At 37.3% G+C, this 24,814-nt stretch overlaps 3 protein-coding genes across 6 annotated transcripts; 1 reads left to right on the forward strand and 2 right to left on the reverse strand.

The window, feature by feature from the left end:
• Positions 1-438: 438 nt before the first annotated feature.
• Positions 439-4,106, reverse strand: LOC103704821 (chaperone protein dnaJ 8, chloroplastic). 2 transcript variants are annotated; one of them, XM_008788274.4, is made up of 3 exons: positions 2,767-3,149; positions 2,464-2,541; positions 439-973 (listed from the first exon to the last, which is right to left on the reverse strand). In XM_008788274.4, the coding sequence occupies exons 1-3, from the start codon at positions 2,968-2,970 to the stop codon at positions 848-850; spliced, it is 408 nt and encodes a 135-aa protein (XP_008786496.2). In that variant the 5' UTR covers positions 2,971-3,149; the 3' UTR covers positions 439-847. The 2 variants fall into 2 exon arrangements, with proteins under 2 accessions (XP_008786496.2, XP_008786497.2); XM_008788275.4 differs by lacking the exon at positions 2,464-2,541 and having other exon boundaries at positions 2,767-4,106.
• Positions 4,107-4,208: 102 nt separating this feature from the next.
• Positions 4,209-6,317, reverse strand: LOC103704819 (protein PHOTOSYSTEM I ASSEMBLY 2, chloroplastic). Of its 2 annotated transcripts, XR_005514803.1 has the most exons (5): positions 6,091-6,317; positions 5,312-5,371; positions 4,948-4,994; positions 4,604-4,814; positions 4,209-4,376 (listed from the first exon to the last, which is right to left on the reverse strand). XR_005514803.1 is itself a non-coding variant. In XM_008788273.4 (4 exons), exons 1-4 carry the CDS (start codon positions 6,211-6,213, stop codon positions 4,727-4,729), a joined length of 318 nt encoding a protein of 105 aa, XP_008786495.1. In that variant the 5' UTR covers positions 6,214-6,317; the 3' UTR covers positions 4,533-4,726. The 2 variants fall into 2 exon arrangements, 1 of the variants encoding a protein (XP_008786495.1); XM_008788273.4 differs by lacking the exon at positions 4,209-4,376 and having other exon boundaries at positions 4,533-4,814.
• Positions 6,318-7,958: 1,641 nt separating this feature from the next.
• On the forward strand, positions 7,959-22,740 carry LOC103704818 (tRNA pseudouridine synthase A). Of its 2 annotated transcripts, XM_039133542.1 has the most exons (12): positions 7,959-8,338; positions 9,784-9,840; positions 11,684-11,761; positions 14,552-14,605; positions 14,920-15,002; positions 15,494-15,593; positions 15,676-15,738; positions 17,308-17,580; positions 20,204-20,264; positions 20,362-20,541; positions 22,166-22,560; positions 22,652-22,740. In XM_039133542.1, exons 1-10 carry the CDS (start codon positions 7,970-7,972, stop codon positions 20,466-20,468), a joined length of 1,245 nt encoding a protein of 414 aa, XP_038989470.1. In that variant the 5' UTR covers positions 7,959-7,969; the 3' UTR covers positions 20,469-20,541; positions 22,166-22,560; positions 22,652-22,740. The 2 variants fall into 2 exon arrangements, with proteins under 2 accessions (XP_038989470.1, XP_008786491.2); XM_008788269.4 differs by having other exon boundaries at positions 22,166-22,740.
• Positions 22,741-24,814: the final 2,074 nt, after the last annotated feature.

A 24,814-nucleotide genomic window follows, 5' to 3' on the forward strand; every position in this document is an offset into this window, starting at 1 on the left:
TAAAAAAAAAGTGATTGTAATTTAGAGCCCGAAAGTAAACTATGTAATATTGTGCTTAATGAGTAGCATCAATACCAAGAAAATCCTTAGCCATGTCAAATAATATACATTTGTAAATTTTAGAGGATTTGATTTCAACTGATTTTCATGGCTAATGGGATAGCTATACAATAATTACAATCTTGATATAAGGAGAGATATATACTCACACATTATTTTGATTATAACTATATAGAATAAGAAAAAGTAGAGTGCGCATTCTTCTAAACTCATTATCATACTTGTGAGCTTCCTGTATAATTTTTGCAACATAATTCTTGATGATGGAAGCATCATACCAAAAAATAAACTCCCTTGCTGATACGAATAGTAACAAAGCAAACATTCCTCGGATCTCCACTAAACAGTTATGTAATGACAAAAAATTTCTATAAGCAATAAGCCTAAAATAATTAAAATTTATCAATTTATCACAAAAGGTGCCTGCTTATGAGTCATGCATTACAACTTTATTTGGAGACCTAGGTTGAGATCCCTTGGAGAGTTTGGAGTATTTGGAGGAGCTAGGGTTATCTCCGTTGTATAGCTCTCATTATCTAGATCTCTTCCAACAGAAAAAAAGACAGAAGCATAGCCACAAAGGATGGAATGTTACATTTATATGATGGAAAAACCAATGATACAATCTTATCAACCACCTTTGAACAGAATACAACCTTTCAAATTACTTTTCCCTCATAATTTTTTATGAACTGTACATAACATAGTTGAGATGCTGACTTGCTTGTTATTCCCTAGTCAGTATCCATAGCTGTAACCATTCAAGCATTGTCTATGAAGAAAGGAATCAATAAAGGTGATCGACCACAGGTATTCCTCCTTCAAAACCCATCCATTCGTCCCATTCGTCCCATTCATCATTAAGTGCTCGTTCGGTGGAGTGACTTTCTTCTTCAAATTGGGCCATTATACTCTGTCAACAATAAATAAGAAGTGAGTGCAAGAAAAATTTATAAAATTGGTAACTATCAAGTAGAAATCTTCTCTTATTGGGACTAGTTAAAACTACAAGTAAACTTGTAAGAGCGTTCTCCAAGTTTCTTTCCATTTAATCCACTCATCTAACATAGTAATGATTGGAATTTGGATACTAAATATTGGATGAACTTATATCATTTATTCAAAGAAGCCATTATTCTTCCATTGTCCTCTTAACAAGTTATATAGATGTTTTTCTCCCTTAAAAGCCAGGATCTTCTCAAGTTTGGAATTGAAGTAGAATGGTCCACTTTCCAATCACCTGCTATTCCAATACATGCATAGTGGTCCTTGCTGAATCACCAGCCATTGCGTGATACACGTAAGGCAAGTGTTTTAGAAACAGATCTCTCTAATAGAACCCTGAATTAGTGAAGATCGGAATGTTTTCTATGTGAAAAGTTTGTTCAATGCATAGGCAAAACTAAAAAAACTAGAGATTTGAGAAATGCTTGCCTACTGTGATATGTTTCTGAGCCATGCTATTTTAGTCAAAAGTTAAAATTTTTCTCACTTTCAGGTAATCACCTTTTGTTCTCTTATCCTTTGTTTTGAAAGAGAAAAAGCTTCTGCGTGGTGGAGTGGAGTTGGAGGATCATTTCATCTCACACTTTCTAAATTCTCAACAACTCACTAAAAGGTATTCATGTAGCAGAGATCATTAAGCAACAGTCATATAAGAAAAAGAGCTTTGCAAAATGCTTCTCAAAAATATTGACATTAGTACAAGATTTTGTCATTACAGACCTTTTATCCAGGGGAAAAAGTAAAACATATCGTTATGCAATATACATGATAGTCATTCAAGGCACAATATTTCTATATTTCAATCCTGGTTGCAATATATAAAAGATCATTAGATTTATATAATTCTCCATGTATCTAAGTAAGTTATTAGTGCACCACTGGATATACGATGATAGACATGAATTTCAAAACCCGTCATATATTATTGGTAGATCTAAAAAAATATTAAAAAAAATCTACTCAATTACTATTTTATAAGAAACTTAAAAGAGTGTTGCTTTCAAGCACCATTCCACTCTTTGCTCTCGGGGATTGATGCGATATATAGAGATTATGGGGTTCACAGGCGGACCTAATATTGACCAACCGATCACCGTCGGTGAGCATTATGAGCAGAGTAGTGCTCGAAAATTTTTTCGAGACTTAAACCATGTCGAATTTTACAATATCCAAGTCTTTATGTCTCATGTATTTTGTAACCCACTAGCATTGTCCAGGTAAGCACAAGTTTATAAGTCTATATAACCTAAAATCATTTATTTTCCCGGTTTAGAAAGAAATGACTCAAAAATATCATTTATGACGTCAGCTGCGCATACAAGTTACAAACACCTAACGTCCAATCATTGTCCGTGAAATGCATCATGAATGGGTTAGATGGATCCATTTGTTTATTACCTCGTATGCAGATTTGATCTCCCTAAAAGCTTCCTCCTCTTGGACCCCCTTCTCCCCCCTCATCACATCCGGGTGGTACTGCAAATATTACCATTTATAACCCAAATAATAATTTTTTTAAAAAAAAACTTATTTAGGCCCATGCCATAAGTAGGCGAGAAATTTTCGATATATTAAACTCGCAGTAAAGCCTTAATAAAACGTACTAAAAAAATCGAACAAATTTGTACCGTTTGATCCATTCAGGCAGCTCTTAAGTCCTACGATCGCATCAGTCTAAAAGTTATCCGCGGGTAATTATACCTTCAAGGCCAGGTGTTTGTAGGCGCGCTTGACGTCGGACTTGGACGCGGACGGCGCCAGCCCCAGGGTGGCGAACTGGCCGGAGAACGGCAGAGATCTCGCTGGAAATCTCACCCATCGCCGACTCTCCGGCGACCTCGAGAAGAGACCGCCGCCGGCCGATCCGTTCCCAAGTCCCCTCGACGGTGTGGCGGCCTTCTTCATCGCGTCCTCTCCGTTAATTGTCTTTTGTTCTCGCCTAACGGAGATTATTTAGTATTTAAATGGTTAGGACTTAGGAAAAAGCCTTAAAAAGTTGCTCAAATACACGAAATGCCACTGTGATGGCCATGGTAGGTTTCATTTGGGGCCGTTGGATTAGTTATTGGCGGCTGGATTGAAGTGGATGGCGACTTTGGGACCGTTTGGTTATAAGGGGTTTTCGACTCTTTTATTTTTTTTAAGTTTCTTTTGTTGCAAAGAACATTGGGTTTGTCTTTCACGGATAACGACGGATTGACCCCCCATCTAACGCTTGGCCCGGCTCTGGCCACCTACCGCAAAGTGATGGTGACGTGGAAATCTATCAAGTTAGGTATTTTGAGCCAGAATCTCGATGCTAAATTTGAGGGCGGATACCCTACGATTTTTGCGATTCCAACAATTGTTTGGTGAGAGTTCCACTTTGAGCTCATTGGGGAATTTCTTTCTAAGTCCGGTAAGATGGCTGAAGATGGATAGTGCAAGCCAAGGAGGTTATGAATCATGGAGCTTTGTCACATCTTATTATAATTTAAGATTTTATTTGAAAAAGCTAGCCAGAAGATATTATTTAGTACTCATCCGACGTAGGTCATTTTATACTCATTCTATTTAAGCTCTTGCATCTTCGCTAGGCTAAGAATCCAAATCTATTCGCATTCAAACATAATTATCATAAATCTAATCATATAACACTACAATCAATTTGTGGTCAACCCATATGGGCTCATATTGCAATATTCTCTAATTTAGGTATGTTATGAGCTGGCTAAATACTTCACTCAAAAAAGTTGGCTAGAAGGTGTTATTTAGGTTCCTTAGCCTCTATAAGTATCTAAGATTTATCTAATGCATAGTCGATGTCTGACTAAATATACGTCTATGCAGATCCTCAAGCACCCTCTTTTGCCGCCGCCCGGTACATCGCCATCATGGAGGATTCCCTCAAGGTGACTGGTGCATGCTTACATCAGGCAAAGCGAGTGGGCGAGGGAGATCAAGGTAACGAAGGCAGCAATGAGGGAGCTTGGCGGCGGCAGCAGAGGCTAAGAGCAAGGCCGAGCCGCTAGGGTCAGGTGGAGGTCCAACAAAATCAAATCTTTAGTACTTATTGATCTCTCGACATCCGTAGCCAAAACATTCTTAACATTATCATAAGCAATTGCAAGAATGGAAAGATCAATACCATGAAGTGCATCTTCTACGATCAAACCTTATTAAAATAACCATATCTGTTATTTGCATGGATTAACCTCTCAGCCCCTCTGCACTAGTTGTCAAGCAAAGGAAAACCTGGTAGGAGGCAGAAGAAAGGTGCCACTTTTTGCCTAGTAAGGTGAATCTCTATACAATATAATGATAAAAGAAATTTATAGGGGTAATTAATTCTCCACTCTCCGGATGACTCGGCTATAACAAACCGTCCCTGTTGACCGAAAATGAAACTTTCTGTCCAATAGCTCTCGAAAGTATAATTTCCGGTTCCTGAGAGGAATAATGTCTCAAGATAATGTGCCGAATATGCCCCGATCCATGCCAACGCTAGTATTTTGAAGGCGGAAAATTGAGACGTTTGGAGTTTCCGTAATCCCCAAATTTATATGGAAGATTTGAGGAAAAAAAAAAGGAGCTCCTAGAAAGATTGAGCTTCATACGGGAAGAAACTATATATACAAACTTGCGCATGCAAACCCAACAAATTATCTGGAACTTGTGGGCTCTATCTTTCCCCTCTTTGCTCCGGCGTAAGTCCTCCCTTGCCACAATTGGGGCAGCTCTTCATGCCAAATCCTTGGCACTCAAAACACCTAAAACAAACACTTCTTAGAGGGGTAGACATCATACTATAGACTATATTTTTGCTATAAATTAAACACAATTTTTTAAGATAAAGAAATTAGAAGAAAAATATTTTTAAGAAGGGAAAAAAAAGGAACTTACTTCCATCTTTCAAAAATATTGCCGTTCTTCTTGTTCTTTCCTGTCCCCTATATATAACAGATGTCGCATAAAAAGATTAGAGAAATGATTGTATCTTCTTATGCTGAACAAGAATAAAAAAATAGATGAATTTTCAGTCATGCAAACTCGACTGTGAATTGTCTATTAACCTGCTTCTTTTGTTATTTACTTTTTTGTAAGAAAGAAGAAAAAATGTTCTTCTGTTAGAGCGAAAACAGTTGTGACTCTAATTTAAAAGACTAGAAGCAGAAATTAGAAAGAAACAATGCAAGCAAATGAGCCATGACCCTAATAATTTTATTCTTTACTCTCAAAATTAAAAGGAGAGTGTGAGGAAGAAGACCTTGCACCCAGGGCACTCAACTGCACCTTTTCCTCGGCACGTTCGACAACTATTGAAAACCTGTAAAAATACTCTAGTTAGATTTGCTTGTGAAGGATGGATGGTGGCATTTTTCCTGCATGTATAGGATTCACATTTGTTATGTTAAGCTATGCCAGAAAAATATAAAGAAAGGGCTTTACCTGATTGCTAATTCCCTCATCTTTAGCATGAGTGTAAAAAAAGGTTTTACAGAATCTCAAATTGGATAACCCAAAATCTAACTCTTACAGAAAACATCCATGTTTTAGCCTGTCAAAGCCTTTGTTTGACTGATATCCTTTTTTTTTTTCTTTACCTTCCTCCTTGTTTCAAGCTCTCTTTTCTCCTCTCATGGCTTGCATGGTACAATAAAATGAACTTGTTCTATGAATTCTATAAACAATAAATGAAAATTCTGCAGGAATTCATATATTTCCATTGGGGTCAAGTCGGAGAACTGAATTATAAGAAGCAAGGAGAACTCAAAAATATCATGGTACCAATGTCATGATGCCATATACGATGAAAATCAGAAATAAAACCTGATACATTCTAATGAAAGATCGGATAAAATTTTTCTTCATGTATTTATCATCGACCGCGCTATTATATTTTTAAAATTTTTATAGTATTAAAGTTTTTTGCATTTGTTTCCTATATATACTCAATGATGCTTTATGGAAATACTTTAGCATCAATCATTCAAACAAGCATGGTAACACAAGTTTGATTGAATATAAAATAAGGTCTATACATACTGCTTTGATGGGCACACTCCTAGATTTTGATGCTGAAACTGTGGTCTTCCTTGCTTTTGCTTGCCATGCATGAAAATATTTCACAGGATAAGTAGCCAAGGAAGAGATCATAGCCATCTCCATATCTTCCTGACTAAAATGAGAAATAATGTGAAGGGAGAAAAACTTTGTACAACATACTCCAACCTCTCCGGCTTGTTCTCTGTTCTGTATAAAGGAACAGTCCTGAAGAGATTGATATATATGAAACTATGAGGCTAGACAATAAGAAAGTTGGGAGCCACACGTTTGGCTACTCCTGAGTCGAGACATCATCTCATCCACAAGTAGTTCCGGTATGTTACATGGCGGATCCTTTTTGTTGAACTGCACCAACAGTGGGTGACCCATGGAAATCATCCAAGACCACATCACCTTTTTCTTAGGACACAAGTATTGGAAATCATCTCCAATCTCCTCCTTTCCCATGGAAACAGTCTTTTTTTCTTCTTTGATGAAATGGGAGGGTTTTACCACCCAGATTTATTAGAAAAGATATGTAGGTGAGGGTAATTGGAGACCATAATCCATTATTAGCCCGGTCCAGAAAACCGTGCTTGTAATGATGTATTCTATGATACCAACTTCATTAAGACAAATACATACTATTACTTGCTTCTGTTTTTAACTGTTTGATGCATTAAGTATGAAAACTAAATTGACTTTAATATTAACTTGGCTTATTTGAGATTGTAATCAAACACTTGTTATACTATAATATATGTATTCCTTATGCTCAAGGGACATTTAAGCGCTCCTCGGGATGGTAGCAAACCTAACTACTGATTAAGTTGAGAGAGAACAAATATAATCATTTTTTAACACATTAATAATCTCATCATTTTTTATGTTCTGCTTATCTTTTGATTCTTTTTTAAAAAAATATACAGTCATTTTATTCTTATTATTACACGTTAGAGTGCATGGTCTAGTTTACATAGGTGAAAATAGAAAGTCAATATCTTAATGGCAAACCATGGGAATCTATGTGAGAAAAATCTAATGATAAGCTTATAATTTTTTTTTAAAAATTCTAATCTTCCTTCTTTTAACGTGGCACTTTAACCTTCTATCTTGCTGCTGACCAATGGTCCAACTGATTAGGATACTTTTTCATCGTGAGTCATGTTGACAAAATTCGGAATTTTAAAAAATCATTATTTTCCTATGATTTTTTAAAAATCATTATTTTTTTTCACCATAACAATAGTCAGCAGCTTGCCATTGGTGAGGTAGTTTTTTTTTTTTAGTGCATAGAACTAATATTCACATTCCAAAAGAGGTTTCATATAAATATCCCAAGATTAAACTACTCTCGGTAAACTAATTGCCGATATAAATTCCTGTTTGGCACAGGCATTACATAAATTCCTGTTTAACAACATATACTTAGAGATAATATTTATGTTATTTGAGGGTTTGCTGCTCAATATGAATTTCTGAGTTTGGTCTGATATCGGCAAATACGTTGCCGATATTACATTGCAATTATATATAATCCCCTGTCAAAAATTACAATTAGCGGATCCCGGCGGGTGCTATTCCAATGTCCGGCGCCTCAAGAAAACCCTCATAAAACCTACGCACACCCTCTGCGAGTCGTTCGATCTTTTCTCGATGCGCCTGCTCGACACAGGCATTACATAAACCCCCCTTGCAGGGACTGTTTAACAACATATACTTAGATATAATATTTATGTTAGTTGAGGGGTTTACTGCTCAATATGAATTTCTGAGTTTGGTTTGATATCGGCAACTAAGGTGCTGATATTACATTGCAATTTATATATAACTCCCTGTCAAAAATTACAATTAGCGGATCCCGGCGGGTGCTTTTGCAATGTCCGGGGCCTCAACTCATAAAACCCACGCGCACCCTCTGCGAGTCGTTCGATCTTTTCTCGATGCGGCGATGAGCGACGACGGCGGGCGTCCATCTCAAGCGGCGGGATCGCCGGACTCGCAGCACGACTCGAAGCGATTCCTCGACCCTCCCTTGGATTCCTCGAAGCCGTCGAAGCTTTCGAGATCTATAACGGAAGGCGAGGCGGGTGCAGAGGAGGCGAAAGATCGGGTAGAAGAGGGGCGCGAGATCATGAGCCAAAACTCTAGAATCCAGAGGTATTTGGTGGCGGTAGAGTACATTGGGACCCGGTTCTCGGGATCCCAGAAGCAGCCCACCTGCAGGACCGTCGTCGGCGTTCTTGAGGTATGGGCTCGTCGTCTGGATAAGTTCTTTTTCTTGATCTTTAGAGTTTTCTTGTTTGATTCCTTTTGGAATAAATTTTGGATGTGCTCATTCTTGTCTCGAGAAATTGGTTGAAAATAGGGATAACACGTGAAACAAATTTCAAGAAGAAAGTAGCAAACCCTGCATGTATTATTTGATGGAAAAATTATAAAGGAGGCATCTTGTGATAAAAAATTAGTGGAAATATGTGTTAGAATTCAAAAAATTATAAAGGAGGCGTTTTTTTAGTTTTTTAATCTTTAATGCGGTTTTTCTAGGAAGGAGCTTTCTTTAAGAGAGCCGGCATGATCTTCAAGTTTCCTAATGTTATCTAGGCACTTGCAGTTATCTAAGATATGCTATTTCAGAAAGTGGATTAAATTCTTCTTCTTCTTCACTTTCTTCTGCTTCATCATCATCTTTTGTCTTATTATATTTTTTGTGAAGTGAATTTGTATAATATTAGGAAATGTTGAATACTTAACGAGCATAACAAACATGAAAAATTGTAACTTTTAAATCATGCTGTCATATTGGTTTATGAATTGACATTTTGGTGTTCAATAAGATACAACTGATACTGGTTTCGTGCAAGTTCATGATACATATATAAGTAAATGTGTACGAATCCATTAACATCAGGTCTGTTGTAATTGCAGTCCACGAAATAGAAACTCCCCCTGTCGCTTCATGATAGAGCTGAGCTGTACAATTCCAGGAAAGCTCAAGCAGGTTTAGTTCATTTGGCTTCGCCTACAAGGTCTGGACATCCCAGTTAGCTGGCTTAGTTTAGCTCACCTGTAATATTAGCTTGATTGCAAGGTTAAATATTGGTTTTGTTAACTGAACCTTAGAGTAGAGTGGGAATGAGAGTTGGGGCGGACATGAGGTTTAATGAAATGACCGGAGTGCAGCTTGAGATTATTGTCTAGCCATAGTGCCATATATGCTTTTTAGAACCCGAGCCTTTGTAAAGACTTGATTTGCAATCAAGAACCTGGTCCATGTGTATACTAGTAAGTTTGTCAATTTGTCTATTTGTGAAGCAATACTTTAAAAACAAGGCCTAGAATTACTATCACTAAAAGATTTTTTTTATCAAGACATTGTGCCATGAACTGAGACATATGACCTTCTGAGCTGAGTTATGTTGAACCTAGGAAAATTTAGATTGTCTTGCTTGAATAATGCCCAACACTAAGTGTTATGACTTGCTTGAATGTTAACATCCATAACACTTTTCATGTATATGCCCTATTTTTATGAATTTAGACATGCATACATGGATGGGTAGAAAAGGTCGCCTTTTATTCTCATTTTTCAAAATCTCTCCTTTAGCTGCTGTTAATGTTTGATGTGCATAAGACTTTTTCGACTCAACCGAAGAGTGGTTCTGATTATTGAATTTCTTGTGATTCATGCAGGAGGCTTTTCATAAATTTGTTGGACAGCCTGTTTCTATCTTCTGCTCTAGTAGAACAGTAAGTGGTGATACCAAGTTGCACAAAAATTTCAATCTAATCCATGTTTAATACCATAATTGTAAAAATTGCTGTTTGCTAATCATATATTTATGTCTTGATTATGTTGAGATATCTGCAATTTGAGAAAAATCGCACTTTTTATTGCATTTTTAAGCTTTGTTGTCCAATATATCATTTTGCAGTTGTTGCTATCAGTTATATTTATTGATCATCTGGACCTTGTTCTTGTAAATTTGTCCAGTACTTCCTCAACTAGGAGAAATCTTTTGTTTTGCACACTTATTCTAATAATCTGTACAAATTGGTCCATTGCAACCTTTCAAAAAAATTGATTTGTGGATTAGAATTTGGATAGCCATGATTTAGGCAAGTTGGAAATGTTGATATTGTCTTGAAGAAATTATAATTGCCTTTTGAGCCAATATTTTAATATCAATAACCTATCATCTCTTTATATAACAAACCATTAGGACATTGTTGACTCTTATTAGAGGTCAAAACATCTTGAATAGTAAGCATTTTTAAATTCATTTGTGTTATTTCTATCATCATTTTTACTCTCCTTCATTCTCTTTGAGTTGAACTGGAGATTCCTCCTAACATGGGCAGTCTATAGCCCTTGGTCACTGTACGTCATGTCTCATATCAAGCTCTTTTTGTATTGTAATTTGCCATAGACTATTGTGATAAGAGTCCTTTTAGTTTTGGAAATTGTTAACCTTGTCTAGTTAGTCCACTAAAATCATGTGCAAAATGGAACCTCAAATAAACTTGCATCTATTTTAATCGAGCTTGCATGCGAGTTCAGAGCTAACCTGTTTTGATGGATCTAAACCTGAATCAGCTATTGGGCACCTTAAAGTTCAAACCTGAGATGCTATTAGCTTTTGTTATCACAAGTTCTATGATTTATGTTCTGATCAAATATATTGCAGATCAAGTTCTGGACTTATGCAAAACTTGCCTCTGAATATATTAAGGAAAAATGCTGTCAAGATCACTTGAAACCATCATATTGGAAGTTTTGGCTTAAAATGCTTCTAAGCTTGGTTTCATATACCTAGCTACCTGCACGGTTAATTGTAAATTTGGATTTGTTTCTAACTGAGATTGCAAAACCCATGCTCAGTTTCTGCACATGGATTGTTCCAACCTTTTCCCCTCGACTTATGAATGATATAATGGTAACAAGAAATAGCACTCATTGCTTGTATCAGTGACATGGTTTTGCCTCAGGTCTTTATGAACCACACCTCTCTTATATTGTTCACTGGTCTCACTCTTGTTTATGATTTTTGCTCTATGTTTATTAATGTGTCACCACCATTTGTACATATATAGACATTAAATTGTTTTATCGTGAAATACTGTTCTTGTGCTTTATAATTGTAAAATTCTTCAAAATCACGGCCTGAGCATATGTCAAAGTCAACTAAGCTAGTATTACTACATTGATCTGTCATGACCTTTTCATTTTCACTTGCCTGTTAGCTCCAAATGTATGAAGTTTTAGTATGGAGGTGGCCATATGGTTCTGCTGGTATTCTACTGACGTGATGATTGTTTGTATTTTTTCACCGTTACCTGCATCACTTTTATCTTGACAAACAGAAAGCGACTGCCATCAATGATTGAGCACTCTGGATGTCATGAGATGGTTGTCACTTTTTCTACCATTTTTCTCTTGATGAGATTTAATCACTCCCTCTCTACATTGCTGAAATCATTCAACATATCAAAAGTCCCATATTATGTAATTGTATCTTTTACTTTTCCTTGTACCTTGTGGACAACCAATTTTACATTGGGTAGGACATCTATAACATATTTATTGATTCAGGATGCAGGAGTACATGCTTTATCAAATGTATGCCATGTTGACGTGGAGCGCATAAGTAAAAGAAAGCCTGGTGAAGTGGTTTGTAACTAGCACTCTTGAGTATGTAATTGTTAAGTTACCTAATGCAGTTTCTATGCTTCCAGTAAGAGTGACTTTTTTGTTTTTTAATTAATTTTTATGTTTATTTAATTTCTGCTATCAGTTAAGTATGTGAAGGAAAAGTATATGCAGAATGCTTAGATCCTCTCATTCGCAGTGATGCGGATTGCCTATTTGTCTTTTAATACATGGTAGGTGATAAGTTTGTTAGCAAAAGACTTATCGAAGATCAACAAAATATGTATGCAAGGTGTTCCTGAAAAGGAGAAAGTCATTCTTTTAGGATATATGTTTAAAGAATGATTCAATATGTTGAATAATTTCGAATCCTTGTGGCAACATGCATCTTAAAGAGCAACATTTGAGATATCACGGGGATTACGGATTTGGTGTATGACATGCTAGATAACCAGTCTTTGTTGTCCTGTTATATTTATCTAGTGATTGTTTAACAGTACCCAGTATCTAAGCCATCTTGGTGGGTGGACATAATAAGAGGAACCTATTTCTCTGTTTATCCTAGTCAAGAAAGAAGGTTAGAAAATTTGGGAGGAACTGAGAACCTGAGATGTTACATTATCTTAGCTGGTTTTGACTAACTGAGATAGGTCCTGTTTGGGGGAGCTGTTGGAAGTAGAGTTGTTGGAAGTAGAGCTGTCTGAAGTAGAGCTGTTATAAAAAGCTGTTTGCTGTTTGGTAACTACATTCGTAAAGTGCTGTGGTACTTTGTTTTGTGTTTGGTAAACAAACTAAGAAAGTACTTTTGTATGATAAAATTACCATAAAGGACATTTCATAGTATTATACAACAGAACATAATAAAATATAACATATATTAGTACATAAATATACGATATAGTATAATATTATTGTAATATAAAATAATATTATTATAATATAGCATAATAGTAATATAATTATTAGAGTAAATTAATATTTGGTAATAGAACATAATATTAAATTATTTAACATAACATATTAATGTATTATGATATAATGTAATATATATTATATTTATAGTATAATACAATAATAAAGGTATAAAATATTATAATTATTAGTATAAATTAATTTTTCACAATCTAACATAATATTAAATTATTTAAAATAACATATTAATATATTATAATGTAATGTAATATAATATAATATTTATAGTATAATATAATAATAAAGATATAAAATATTATAATTATTAGTGTAAATAATTAATAATGTTGAAATATATTTATTTATTATCTTATTTATTCATTTATTCATTCATTCATTCATTTATATAAATATTTATTTATTTATTTATTTTTTATTTTTTAAATTTTCTTTTCTTCTCTTTTTTTTCTTTCTTTTTCTTCTTTTTTTCCTTTTCTTTTTCTTTTCTTTTTTTTTTCTCTTCTTCTCCTTCCTTCCTCTCCCCTGTTCTTCTTTCTTCTCCTCCCACGCGGCCGGCGGCACCGGAAGGGGGCCAGGCCGCCGCGGCTGCGGGAGGGGGCCAGGTCGGGGCCGGCGGCGGCCGCGGCTGGCCTCGTGGGAAGTGCCCTCCTCCCGTGAGGCCGTCAGCGCCGGGCGGGCCGTGGCGGATGCGGGAGGGGGGCGGGTCGTGACTGCCGGCGGCCGCAGGAACCCCCTTCTTCTTCCTATTCTTCGGCCCCTCCCACCGTGGGACCTCCTTCTTCTTCGGCCCCTTCTTCTTCCTGTTCTTCGGCACCGCCCCTTTCTGGGACGGGTCGTCGCCGGCGGCGGCCGCGGAAAGGGGAAGACGACCTGTCTTCCTCTTCTTCGGCACCTCCCCACCATGGGGGCAGGGGAGAGGGAGGGGGTGCGACGGCGGGGCAGAGGGAGAGGGTGCAGCGGCAGGGGAGAGGGAGTGGGGTTGGGGGGGAGAGGAAGAGACGGTGAGAGAGAGGTTTTTGGGTGGAATTTTTTTTTTAAATGGGGGTATTTTGGTCAAAAATACAGCTTTCCGAAAAAGCTGAAAACAACATTTTTGAAAAGCTCCAAATTGGAGCTTCCCCCCAAAAGCTGTTTTCAGCTTCCCGCAAAAGCTGAAACAGCTTTTCGAAAAATTTACCAAACACTCTTTTTTAGCTAAAAGTACTTTTGGAGGGCCAGAAAGTGCTTTTTGGCCCTCCAAAAGCTCCCCCAAACAGGGCCATAATCAAAATATTATTTGGTATAATAAAACCCTGGATCAACTATTTTCTTAAATCATTTAGCTTAATACTTGATACATAAGGTACCGATTTAGGATTGAAAAAATGATAGATAGGAAATCTTGGCCAATATTATTGATATTGTCTTGGCTGATATCACAAGACATATTGGCTTATATTTCTGAGATAATTAGGGATGTGATTTTATAAGCCATGTTTTGGGTGCCTGATATTGATACAAATCAATATCTCGGCTGGATGAATACTGTTGATTTCAGATGAACCTCATTACTCCTGCTGAGGTCTTTGCCTGTGTGTTCAGTAATAACAATTAGTCCATCTAAGTTAATTCCTTTGGCCCTTTTAAGTCAATATGTTTAATATGTTAAGCCACAAATTATGCTACTCCTATATTTTTATACGTATTTGCTTACTCTTCTTATTTTGTGCTTCCAGCCTTCCACTGTGTACTATATCTTAAAATTCACTGCTTGCAACTCCTGCATTAGTCTCTGCTTATTATGCTCTCTTGTTATGCAACTGTGCACAACTCTGTTCTCAATAACTCTAACAAAAGTAATGCTATATGCCTGCATGTTATCATTCTTTACAAATGCAGTTGCCACCTCATGAACCTGGAGTTGTTAGACGTGCTGTGAACCATTTCTTACAGGTGTGTTTGTTTCTCATCCAACTTTGTGATCAATTTCCTTCAGGCCCATATTTTTCTCATCATAAACTGATTTAGGGCCATAGTGGATCTCATGGCAATTTACATCTATTATATTCTGGTATATACTTATACAATGAGAGATTGTAACTAATCTGTGGGTCCTATTTGTTTTTTTTTTTTTTGATAATTTTGCACTGATGATGTTCAGAACTAGATATAGTTTGTTCTCATATGTATGGGTTCACTGTGAAAACTCAAAGAACATTGTCCCAGAAGATTGATATTTACCACTTGTTTTTTTGGGTATCTGGCAGAAGAATGAAGGTGATATAATGGTGATTGATGTTCGATGTGTCCCAGCAAATTTTCATGCTAGATTCAAGGCCCTAGAGCGCACGTAGGTGGCAAGGAAGCTTCTTTTTGTGCAAAGTTACAGTTTACATACTTTATAATAATATGCTTGTTTAAATGATTTCGTTTATATCCATGTATAAAGTAGGGAATTTTGAGATGTTTATATTCATAGCTATAAAGTAAGGATTTTTGGATATATCTGGAGTAAGCATCATTATCTAACCCAAAAGAAGGAGAAAAACTAAATACTTTGTGATCAAGACGAGAATATTTAAGATCAGAAGTGTTTGCCACTACACTGGAAATCTAATTATTAGCAACAAGCCCTTTCAACAAGTAAAAGCAATAATAGGGTCACATAAGACATTTTGACAGGCACTAGTAATGATGATTGGGTGTGATATATGAAGCTCATCTGTTGAAAAATTACTTATACTTCTACCTTTTACTCAATGATTTTTTTTTTAAACATGTATTCCTGGAAATCTCATAGTTTTACATTAAAATATTGTTTTTATGTAAAATTTTTCATAGGTACCACTACCGCATACTCTATGGGCCAGAGCCCTTATCAACCTTTGACAAAGAGCGTGCCTGGCACGTTTCAGAGGAGCTAGATATACCTGCTATGAAGGTTCATTATTTGCTTTACTTTTACTCCCTAATTTCCTCTTCAATTATGGTTTTGTTTTATCTAACAAATGCTTTCCATGCAGAAAGCATGCAGCATACTTGTTGGTTGTCATGATTTCAGTTCATTTAGGGCTGCTGGCTGCCAGGTTAACTTTTGTTCCAAAGCTCTTGAGGAATGAGATTTCGTGTGAATTTGTAAACATCATTTAGTAATTATTATCGAAAACTTGAAATATACTGGGAAGAAAGTAAGAAACTAGTGCCAGGCATTTCTGTGTTATTCATCTTTTAATTTGCTTTCCATATAAATTGATGCTAACATTTGCAAGTTTAAACTGCTTCAACTCTCCCTTTGGCACTTTGCATTGAAATTTCTGAGGAAATAAAAAGTGTCATTTAACCTTAGCGAAAAATAAAAGATGAAAAAAAAGTGAAATAAATCAAGGAAAATAAATTAGAAATCATCTTAAAATAAAATCTTGCTTAAAACATCAGGGTGTATTGTTTTAGTTGTTTGATAAAGGAGTAAAAAATCATTTTTCTAAAGTACGTCTAATATATGATTTTGCTGTTTGCTAAAATCTAAGATATGCCAATAAATGTGTCCATGAGATTTGAGCTCTAGAATGGCCAAACCTACACCAACTAATATACCTTTGTCTAAATCCTTTTGGAGTCTAATGTGATGATGCTTCCAGATCTTCTCAAAACTATCAAATTCTAATTTTATTTAATCTGGAGAAAATTATTCTGAAAAATTTAATCGAGAGAAGTGACTCCTAACATTGAAGAAAATGAACAAGTGGCAAAACATTAGAATGACTCCAAAACTGACCTCAATTTTGGGTTGGCTCTGGTTGAATCAAATGCTTCGGTTTCAATTCAGAGCTCCATACGAAACTTCAGACCATGGTTCTGATATGGAAATTTTGAAACTTATTGTTTCATACTGATGTGCTTTTTGGTTGGTAAATAAACTCCGTTTCACATATTGATTAGCTGCATGGATGTTATGGAATTTCTTGTTTTACCCTGATATTCTTAGAGGTTGATAAATAGACTTCTTATGAGTTAGATTATACCCTTTTTAATTGTTGATTATAGTATTTAAGATGGAAAGGAACAGTTATCTATATATGCCCCTTTTTGACATACAAAATGCCTATTTGATAGCATATTTGCTGCCCTTTTTCAAGTTTCGGGTAATCAGAGTTGGTTTCAGCATAGTTTGAAGTTCAGAACATCATAATTTAGGGAAAAAATTGTATATGAAATTTTAATTAATCTTGGTCTTCTATTTGAGCATTACCCTCTAGCAAGAAATCACAATAATAGTCAAAATAGTATCAAGAAACTGGTGAGCTTAGATGTTTTCCTTGACTGAATTGACTGCTTTCAGTGGTTCACAAGTAATAATTAGTAGGGATTACACTGCATATTCTTTTAACTTATGTGTTCCTAAAGTTTCAGTATGACGGAAATTTTATTCTTAATTTGTTGTGTTACTTTCTTTATGTCTATATATTGGCCACTAATTGAATGTTTGCATGGGAACATAGATTTCAGTAAAACCCTAAATTTCTTTCCTTGAAATAGTGTTCTTGTAATGATGGATTCTCGAATGGTCTGTTGATTCCTTTCTCTAAATTCTTGCTAAGAATATGATCATATGTTTTTCTGTTATGAACTTAATTAGTTCACTTACTGATGCACAGGCAAACTCTCCTATTAGAACCCTAGATGAACTTAATGTTACTGAAGTTTTTCCATCTCTTTACTTCCCATCAATTTCGGAGAGAACAGAGATGGAATCCTTGAATGGGCATCATTCTAATACATCAGAACTGGAATCATTCACAGAATGTTCTAATGTCTCTCATATGAGTGTCGGGAAGTGCAATGCTGAAACTGGTCAAGAGTTTGGCCAAAGATCAAGGCATCGTTGCTATGTTATAACAGCACGAGCACGCTCTTTTCTCTACCACCAGGTTCACTATCTATACACGCTCTTTTATTCAACATCAATGAATTGATTTGCTTGTCCTTCCCTCTCATAGGAAAATAAACATATACTAGTTGTTCGTATGTTACTTCTGAAGAAAAGTTTTTGTTATTCTGTTTTTCTGATCTACAGCATCCTAATGTTTTTTTAACTCTAAGATGATCATTAAGAAGATAAAATATCTCATTATGTCATAATTATCTTAAACACTGCATGTGTTTTCTAAATATATGAAGGAATTAATATTATTGTCTTCCCTCATCAAAGATACGGCATTAAAAGAGCAACACTAGTTGCAAGGTTTTAAATCCCATGGGTTGGGGCCGTCCTGGTTTTCTTGTGGACAGGATGTGCTGCCATCCCACCCCATCCTGACACATCGGAGAGGAATGCCCTAGGACACGCCGACAGGGATGCTGGGATGGTCCCATCTTGATACTTGGGATGGTACGCTGTCTCGCCATCCTGTGGGACATCCGATAGGGATTTGAAACCATGACTAGTAGTGAAACTTGTAAAACCCGAACAGGAATCCTTAGTAGCTTGAATTTTCTTTTGGGGTGCCTCATTTCTTTGAATATTTCTTTGAATATCTTGCTTATGCCTATACCTACTTTTAGATGCTTCATCCTACTCTTCAATCCAGTAGTCGATTAAAACAGATGTTTTATACTACATATGACCTTATACATATGTTTTGTGTGTGTATTTGCCTGCTATGTTACAGTAATATATGTAGTGAATCATATTATTTAAAAGAGCATTATAAGCGGTTGCCTTTTGATTTTCAATAATTTAGTTTAACAGTAGGCTTATTTAAAATTATAAGCATGCTGCTTTCCTGTTTGGTAATAAAAATCTTATGCAAAATATCCAAAAGAATAGTCTGAGATTCACACCTTTTCCCCACATAACTGAGCATTCCAAGTCTGCTAACTTTACTAATTAGAAACATAGTTTTGATATTATGTAACAGATATGGGAGGTGAAAAATGAGGGGAAAGGGAATGCTTGAAATTGTTGATGCCTTTGACATTTACATTTGACATTGTATTGAAGCCAATGTAGTCTGCTGTTATGGCAGAATATTTCTAAGCAACTCCTCTTTTTCTTGTTAAATCATGCAATAAGTGACGGGTATTTTATTTTTTCCCCCTTTTGAAAAAAATGAAGTGCGTAACATAAAATTTTGTGGCATATAAAATTTTGAACTGTAAATCTTTTTTTTAAGAAAATCCCTTCAGTTTTCACTATTCTTAAAACTAGAACATTAGCTTCACTTGGAAGTTGACTTGAAAGGTGCTGTTTAATCCTAGAAGGTGCATCTTTTTTGTGTGTGGGTACCTAATCAACTCCCTGTGGAATCTATTGTACAATAAAGTGAGTTGCATAATGATGGCATCTTATTCAAGATTTGGGTTAATACTGGAAGATATGCCACATTCCAGATGTTCAACTTCTCCTCCTCCTATTCTGCTTCATTCCTGGAAATCTTTCTGCTGAGGAAGATGTTACCTAGCTAATGCTCTTAGAGAATGATGATCATCCCAATTGAGAGAGAGAGGTCATAAAATTTGGTTGAGAGTAGATGGAGGATGCTGCTGCTTTTGCTGTTTTGTTTTGCTCTGCTGGAAGGATGAAGGTCAGAATGATGGTGATGTGGAAAATAGCCATTGTCTTGCCTGTGTTAAATCTGCAGCCTTAGCCCACACAAAAGGATTCCAATTGTCCAAGTCATGGTAAAAACATCCTCAAGACTAGTATCAACATAAGCAATACTTAAATAATCAACAAATGTTATGTACAGTGCCTGATCCGAAGGCTTCACAATATGGATTTTTAAGTACTAAGATCACCATGATAACTCGTTGCCTCTTGACATGCAACTCAAGCTCCTGGTTGCTGCCGATTATTCATTGAATACATGATAAATATTGCCCTCAATCTGCATTGTGGATCCTTATTGTGCTTAGTTACATTCAGGGCTTATTTTCAGTGAGGTCCTCTCTATACACCGGAGCCTATTCTTTTATTCTATCAAATGTTGTCGTTAACTTGTATGGTTCACACTTTTTGGCTCTACTCATCAATTATACAGTAATAGATTTTTTCACAATAAGAGTTATCCATATAGTGACGATATTTAATTATGAAAGTTGGCTAGGTAGCTGACCCTGTTAGTCCGTTCTTTCAAGAATAGGAGTTTCGCCTTGCCCCTTGAGTTCTCTCCTTTATCAGTTGTTGATGGAAGCTCCCCCCCTCTTTGGGGCCTGGAGCCTTGCCCACCCGAATGTGAAGGACATTTTTCTTTAGGACTAGGAGGATCTTCTTTCATTTTTTCTGCAAAGTAAAGAATCTTAGAGTCTATTGATATCGGAGAACTCGGGCATATATACTGTTTACCCGCAGATAATTTTCACTTATAAAAAGAAGTTGGACAACAAAATGAGATTTGCCCAAGTTGTAGGCAATATGCTATGTCAATAGTGCTGCATACTTATTTTTAACTTAAAGATGATTTAATATCAATTTAGAAAGTTGCCTATTTGACCTTTAGAATGGTAGCCTGAGGTTTTGAAGTCTGCACTGAAAGTTCTTAATTTCTGCAGGTCAGACTAATGGTTGGTGCCCTAAAATCTGTTGGGACTGGAGACTTAACATTTAGTGATGGTCTGTTTTCACTCTTATGCTTTCTCTTATTTATTGCTAATAATATTATCTTAAAATGATTATATCAAATTTAAATGTTGTTATTAATATGATGCAGTCGAAAGAATTCTGAATGCAAAGACGATCACTGCTGCAAGTCCTATGGCTCCTGCTTGTGGTCTCTACCTTGGCAATGTGAAATATGATTTTCATGAATTTTCTTAGATGAAATTATTCTATCGGACACTGTAATTGGAGTTGCTGCAAAGTTCAATATGCCTTACTGTACAAGTCTAAGGTAATTTCCAACTCAGTTATTATCTCATTATGGAAAATGAGCTGCAAAATTCTTGGCCATACTTTCATAGAAAAGGAAGTTTTTGCAAGTATGGGGCTCTTTTTTGGAAAATTATTATTTGGTCATGAGATTTTGTGATGCTAACCATTTATTTAATACTCTATCTTCTTTAGTAGCTATCTGTGGAGTAAACTGACAATGGCTTTTTTGTGATGTTTGTTTCTATGTTGACCTCAATAACTAGCACACTAGAACAATGTGCGAGTTCGATTATGTAGGTGCTCTTCCATTAAATTTTATTGCTTTCTAGTGGGAATTGGGGTCATTGTTCATGTCAACAGTAGGCATTACATGATTATATTGATGTTAAAAGAACTAACTGGAAAAAAAATAGGACAGCTGCGGGAGCTGTTTATTTTTAATGATAAGGCCTTTTGCTGTATGATGATTCATCCAACCAATAAGCTGAATTATGAAGAAAGCATGTGTACTGTTAATAAAAACACTCGACTAAAGTTTTCAGACTAGATTGAGGAGCTTGTTTGATGTTATCAATTGAGCAACAAAACATTACCTGTAACAATCAACTTCTAGCATTAGTTTTATATAACAATTAGTTTTTTCTATTGACATCCCATTAGCATATGTGGGATCTATTCTGAATGTATCTGCCGAATATTTTCTTAGATCTAGCCCTCCACAATCCACACCTTGAACTCAAAGGCAAGCCCTATTTCACTGTATCTGGGAGTTATTGTGCACTGTCCAAGAATCGCAATGTCTTCTTCAGTTATGATCTGTTTTTGACAACTCTTTCTTTTCTTCTCTCTTTATTTTTTGGTTAGAGATAATCATCTGTGGGTTGTTGCTTCTGATTCTTTTCATTTCATTTGGCCCAGTCTATGTTCTGCATATGTTCATGCTAGAATTCCTCTCATATGCTAAGGAACATAGACCCATTTCAGTGTGCTACTTTTGATCCATGCACCATCATTGAACATTCATTGGCTTTTTATTTACACAATCAGTTTCCTGGTCTCTTTCCTTGTTAGTTACAATGAGAAACTATGGAGAATTACTATGATGTATGTTGTGGCTGTAGGCTTCGGCTGAAAGTTTCTTTCCTATTTAGTCTTCAAAATTTCGTCCCATTTACCGTATTCCATTTTGCTTGGTGATCGGGTATTCTATGTGTTGTTCACCTGTAACACTGCAGTAATTTAATACCCACGACTCGACTTGAAGAGTCCAGCTTGAATTAAAGACATTTATTTCATGAGGAATTTCTTTACGGGCGAGTGGATCTGTCCAGTCATCTAGCCTTGTCTTAAAGGCTAGTCGAACCCACCTCCTAAATACCTTTTTGCCTTCGATGCTCTTGATAATGAAGGATTCCACTCTGCATGGCATCTTAAATTTTTGTAAATAATCTTACTCTATATCAAGTCCTGTAACTGAAATAATGCTTGTTGGCAGAAACTCTCTCCCCTTCGTTTTATAACCCATGTCCAATTTTATGCATACATCTTTTTTGGTTCAACAGCATGGACTTTTAGTTATTTTTTTCCCGTTCTATAAATTTATTCAGAACTCAATTTTATGAAACCATGTGTCTTTGCTACAGGTGGATATGCACTACAGAATCGGGGCTTTTCTTCTGGAATGATGGTGATTCCCTTCGCCTCAAGTTATTTAAAGCAGGTACTTAGTTTTCCTCCATTATTCTGGATGCTTCTTGGTGGGTCATCAAATGGCAACCAATGCATGCCACGGCGCTGCTTAAGCTTGCAATCAACTGCTCAAAGTGGTGTAGAATCCATGTACACTGAATCGCAAATGATCATTTGCTAGGCTTTCGTAATGAGAGTCAGCATGAAGCCGAATCCATGTGTGCTTGTGGAATTCTTGGAGTACATCTCAAGTAGCATCTCAAGTAGCACTGCGCCTAACTAGAAGATGCTCTCTGTTCCCTACATAATTTATGACCATGAGTATATTCTCTTCAATAGAAATTTGAAGGTATGCATACCTCAACGAAAATAAACAATTTCATATTAACTATAAAATAGAACAAGAAGTTATAAGTCCTACTCCTTATGCATGACTGCAGGACAGAACTATTGTCAGATTGTTTTGCCCATGCTTTTAAGTCTCGGCTACTATTTTGGATTCTTATCCATCTAAGTAGGAATTTGTTCACGACTCGTTTGCATTGGACTTACTGGCCTTTTAAGCTGTCTTCCACAATTCCCTCGGCCGGTGGATCACCCAACCCTCCGGACATATGGTGTTGAAGAACTCCTTTTTCTCATTCATAACGTTCATAACTTTGATTCTTTTTTCTCTCGCAAAATTCCATATGTTGAGGTATAATCCCCTTGTAAGGAAAGAAAGAAAAAGTTGGCCATCGAAAAAGGCGACATAAGGCTGCCATGAAAAGAGCGCACAAGAGAGAAGAACCCCATGAAAGAAAGGAAGGAGGTGACTCGAAGTCAAGGATGGCATCAGAAACCCACCATTTTCCCGATAGCTAGAGTAGTGCACCTGGAAAGGGACACCGCACGAGCTTAAAGCGCAAAACCCTGTTTCTTTATGGCAGTGTAGATTGATTGATATGATGGCTCTATTGCTGGCTAGCATGGCTCTTTCCTGTCCTGTACGTGCTCTCATTCGTTTGGTGAATGTGGGTCTGGTGCTAAAGGCCTCAATTCATCTTTCCTTTGGATCTGGCACGGTTTCTAGCTCTGGAACGGGTTCTGGACTTCTTCCAAGGTGGTGGTGGTATGTTTCCTCCGTTTGTCGAAGCACTAGACTCTACACTATGTGCCTCATGCGGTCATGCACGTAGCCAATCACAACCGACGTGAATGCTTAATGAATGGATCCCATAAAAATGAGCGGATGTGATTGGTTGTATGCATGGTGCGAGGTTATAATTGTGACGATGGTGCCTGTTGGGTTTGAAATTTGGCATGAGGGTGACCACGCCGGAGGAAGCTGAGAAGACGCCGGTCGGGACGGAGAAAGAGGGCCACCTCCTCCTGCGCTCCGGGGTACCTGCACAAAATTTTGACTAGAGATCCCGACGAAGGCCCGTTGATGGTTAAGTTAGAGTTGATTCAGAGTTTTTGGCCAAAAGTCCTCCGAGTACTTTTTTATGGCCTCTTTTATAGTCCTCACAAGAGTGTCCAGGTGGCGGAGGGTATTGTCTATGCTCATCATGGGAGGAGATGGTCTTGGCCAAGTGGTGTGTGGCCAAGGCTTGCTTGAGACACACGGTTTGGGCAATCCTTGTGCACGGCATGGTGTTGGCGGGTGTGACAGGGTATGGCCCTTGGCAGCAAGGCATGGTCCTTGGTTGACATGTCATGGCGTGGCAAGCAAGCAAAGCACGGCGCGGTGAGGTTGCTGTAGGCCATGGCTGCGGCATAGTTCGTGAAAAGGGGCTGGCTAGCCTGGAATGTTCAGTCATATGTGCGGGCGTGGCGTGCGCATGAGTGCGGCTGCGGGCGAGGTCAGACAGGTTTGGAGGCCGTAGCATGTGTTTGGCGAGGTCGGCTCGGCCTTTGGTGGGGGCTGAGGTCGGCCTAGCCTCTCACTGAGGCCAGTTTGGCCTTCGGCAGGTCCGAGGTCGGCCTGGCTCTTAGCGGGACCGAGGTCTGCTCAGCTCTGAGATTTGCTCGACAGGAATTGGATGGTTCTACGCTAGGGCAGCACGACCCATTTTGCCTCCCATCAGTGCCGGATGCCCTGAGAAGAGTTATAAATTGGACCCGAAGTTTTGATTGATTCGGACGGGATGGTGCGAAAGAAAATTATGGGAAGTCGATGAGGTCTGAAAGGAAGCTTAATGGAGGGGGAGGGGTTGGATGGAAATGACCGAGCCAGTGGTACTAGGGAGCTCAACCTCAGCTTGGAAGCTAAATGAGCCGCTTGAGCTTGGCACGGACCCAAGCCAAGCTCGTTCAATCTCGGCTCGGCCATGCCTTGAGCCCAGCTTTAGTCGAGACAAGCCAAGCTATTATTTTTCCACTACATCTGAGCAACGCGGCTATTCATTCCGGCTGGTTCAAGAAATGAGTTCTAAGATGTGTTTGAGCTCGGATCGGGGCTAAGATGAGCTCTAAGCGATGCTGTATAAGAATGCTTCCCCTTTCACCCATTTATCGTAACGAAGATCCCTGCAATAGAGATTCATTTCAGTTGCAGACTAACGCATAAGGGTGATGTTAATCCGATGCCTATATATTTCAAAGAAATGGCAAATTGTTAC

Source organism: Phoenix dactylifera, chromosome 14 (genome assembly GCF_009389715.1).
Source record: "Phoenix dactylifera cultivar Barhee BC4 chromosome 14, palm_55x_up_171113_PBpolish2nd_filt_p, whole genome shotgun sequence".
NCBI lineage: Eukaryota > Viridiplantae > Streptophyta > Magnoliopsida > Arecales > Arecaceae > Phoenix > Phoenix dactylifera.

Bases quoted from the DNA above. Each gene is read 5' to 3' on its own strand.
- LOC103704818 (XM_008788269.4), top strand. From the start codon at position 7,970: ATGTCCGGGGCCTCAACTCATAAAACCCACGCGCACCCTCTGCGAGTC. The intron at 11,762-14,551 runs GTTTGTAACTAG...TTACAAATGCAG, and splicing joins AAAGAAAGCCTGGTGAAGTG to TTGCCACCTCATGAACCTGG. The intron at 17,581-20,203 runs GTTCACTATCTA...TAATTTCTGCAG, and splicing joins GCTCTTTTCTCTACCACCAG to GTCAGACTAATGGTTGGTGC.
- LOC103704819 (XM_008788273.4), bottom strand. From the start codon at position 6,213: ATGGAGATGGCTATGATCTCTTCCTTGGCTACTTATCCTGTGAAATAT. The intron at 5,372-6,090 runs GTATGTATAGAC...GTATTTTTACAG, and splicing joins GGAGTGTGCCCATCAAAGCA to GTTTTCAATAGTTGTCGAAC. The intron at 4,815-4,947 runs GTAAGTTCCTTT...TGTTTGTTTTAG, and splicing joins AATATTTTTGAAAGATGGAA to GTGTTTTGAGTGCCAAGGAT.
- LOC103704821 (XM_008788274.4), bottom strand. From the start codon at position 2,970: ATGAAGAAGGCCGCCACACCGTCGAGGGGACTTGGGAACGGATCGGCC. The intron at 2,542-2,766 runs GTATAATTACCC...TAATATTTGCAG, and splicing joins ACAAACACCTGGCCTTGAAG to TACCACCCGGATGTGATGAG. The intron at 974-2,463 runs GTAATAAACAAA...TATTGTTGACAG, and splicing joins AGATCAAATCTGCATACGAG to AGTATAATGGCCCAATTTGA.